The 1,569-nt window shown below is 49.9% G+C and overlaps 1 protein-coding gene across 1 annotated transcript in view; it reads right to left on the minus strand.

The window, feature by feature from the left end:
* Positions 1-664, minus strand: part of Ddx52 (DExD-box helicase 52) — a 29,728-nt gene extending 29,064 nt beyond the window's left edge. The window contains exon 1 of the mRNA XM_008848107.1: positions 492-664. Coding sequence (XP_008846329.1) covers positions 492-578 — 87 coding nt within the window. The 5' untranslated portion in view covers positions 579-664. The remainder of the gene's footprint in view (positions 1-491) is intronic.
* Positions 665-1,569: the final 905 nt, after the last annotated feature.

Here is a 1,569-nt window from a genome sequence, read left to right on the forward strand (position 1 = left end):
CCACCCCCTGCCCATTTGTTTTCAAAATTTCTTTCCTCCAGTTTCTGAGAAAGTGCCTTTGAAAAGGCTCCAAATTTGCAAATAAACCACGATCCATCGAGGATCACGTGAATATACCAGGCCTCAGAAGAGTTATTCGAAGTCTTGGGTAGGTTTGCAGTCAAGGTGAACCGGAAAGGAGGGAAAGGCAAGCAGGATGGAGGGAGCCAGGCCCAGGGGCTCAGCGCCAGATGGAGTGGGTCAGGCATGGGGATCCCGCGGGGTGGAAGGAGCCAGGCCCAAGGACTCAGCGCCTGACAGAGGGAGCCAGGCCTCGGGGATCCCGTGGGGTGGAGGGAGCCAGGCCTTGGAGATCTCCCGGGGTGGAGGACTCAGGCTCCGTATCCCGCCGGGTGGAGGGAGCCAGGCCTCGGGGATCCCGCGGCCGGAAGCTGTCTCGCTCTCCAACTCCCGCCCCTTCCCGTCCTGGCCCAGCTGTGAACAGTAGGTACCTGGAATCGAGCTGCATCTGCTGAGAAGCGTTTCACGTCAAACTTGGCGCCCGCTCCGAGCCGGCGAAAGAGATCATGAACATCCATCTTTGCCCAGAATGCCCCGCGACTCACCGCGCCTTCGTACACGACTTCCTCTGGCTACCGCTTCCGGCCAGGCTATGGGCGGAAGTAGTTCGTGGAGCTGTGCCTGGGTGTAACCCGAGTACAGGACATTTGGTTGAATTGTAAATTCGTTGACAAAATGTCTTATCTTCTTGTGTCAGGAAGTGTTCTAGGCTTTTAGGGCTAGTTCAGTGAACAACACTCCGGTATTAAATAAGGTAACAGATTGGCGGATAAAGTACAGTTAAGCAAATTAAAAGGTATAATTGATAGAGGAATCCGTTGGGTAGCGGCTGTTTTTAGCTAGATTAGTCAAATCCACTCCAGAAATATTTGAACTGAGAAGGGGAAAGTTTTCAAAGACCTAGGAACAACATTCCAGATAAAAGGAACCACTTCTGAAGAAAGGAAAAGATTTGAAACATTGCTAGAACAGAAGCCAGGGTCTGCGTTAATCTCTAGTATTTTGTATTTTGAGACATGGTTTTATGTAGCTCAAGCTGACCTTAAACTCCTTATGTCTCCAAAGATGACCTTAAGCTCCTAACCCTTTGGCCTCCCAAATACTGAGATTACAGGCACCCCACCCAGCTTTGGGACTTTTTACCTGTATGAACTGCCTTTAGAACCCGGTCCCCATAGAAGTGGTGCTAAGCCCATAGCCAAACCCATGAACGTGATGGTGACCACTTTCTGTGTGTGGAAAAGAAGGCCCAAGACCAACTCTTATGGTACTCTAACATGTAATGACCAGATTCAAGAGATGACTGCTTTGCAAGAGTCTCAGAAGAAGCAAGTGAGGTAGGAGACAACCAGTGAAGTCAGAAGCTGGTGAATGTGTCACCAAAGCCAGAAGTTTCAAGAAGGTAGTGATAATCTGTTTCAAAGATGAATGACAAGAGATCACTGTATTTGGCAACATGGAGGTCACCTGCACCCCTGAGAATGTCAATTTTGGTGGCATGCAGGACAG

Source organism: Nannospalax galili, unplaced genomic scaffold (genome assembly GCF_000622305.1).
Source record: "Nannospalax galili isolate Female #2095 unplaced genomic scaffold, S.galili_v1.0 scaffold363, whole genome shotgun sequence".
Classification (NCBI taxonomy): Eukaryota; Metazoa; Chordata; class Mammalia; order Rodentia; family Spalacidae; genus Nannospalax; species Nannospalax galili.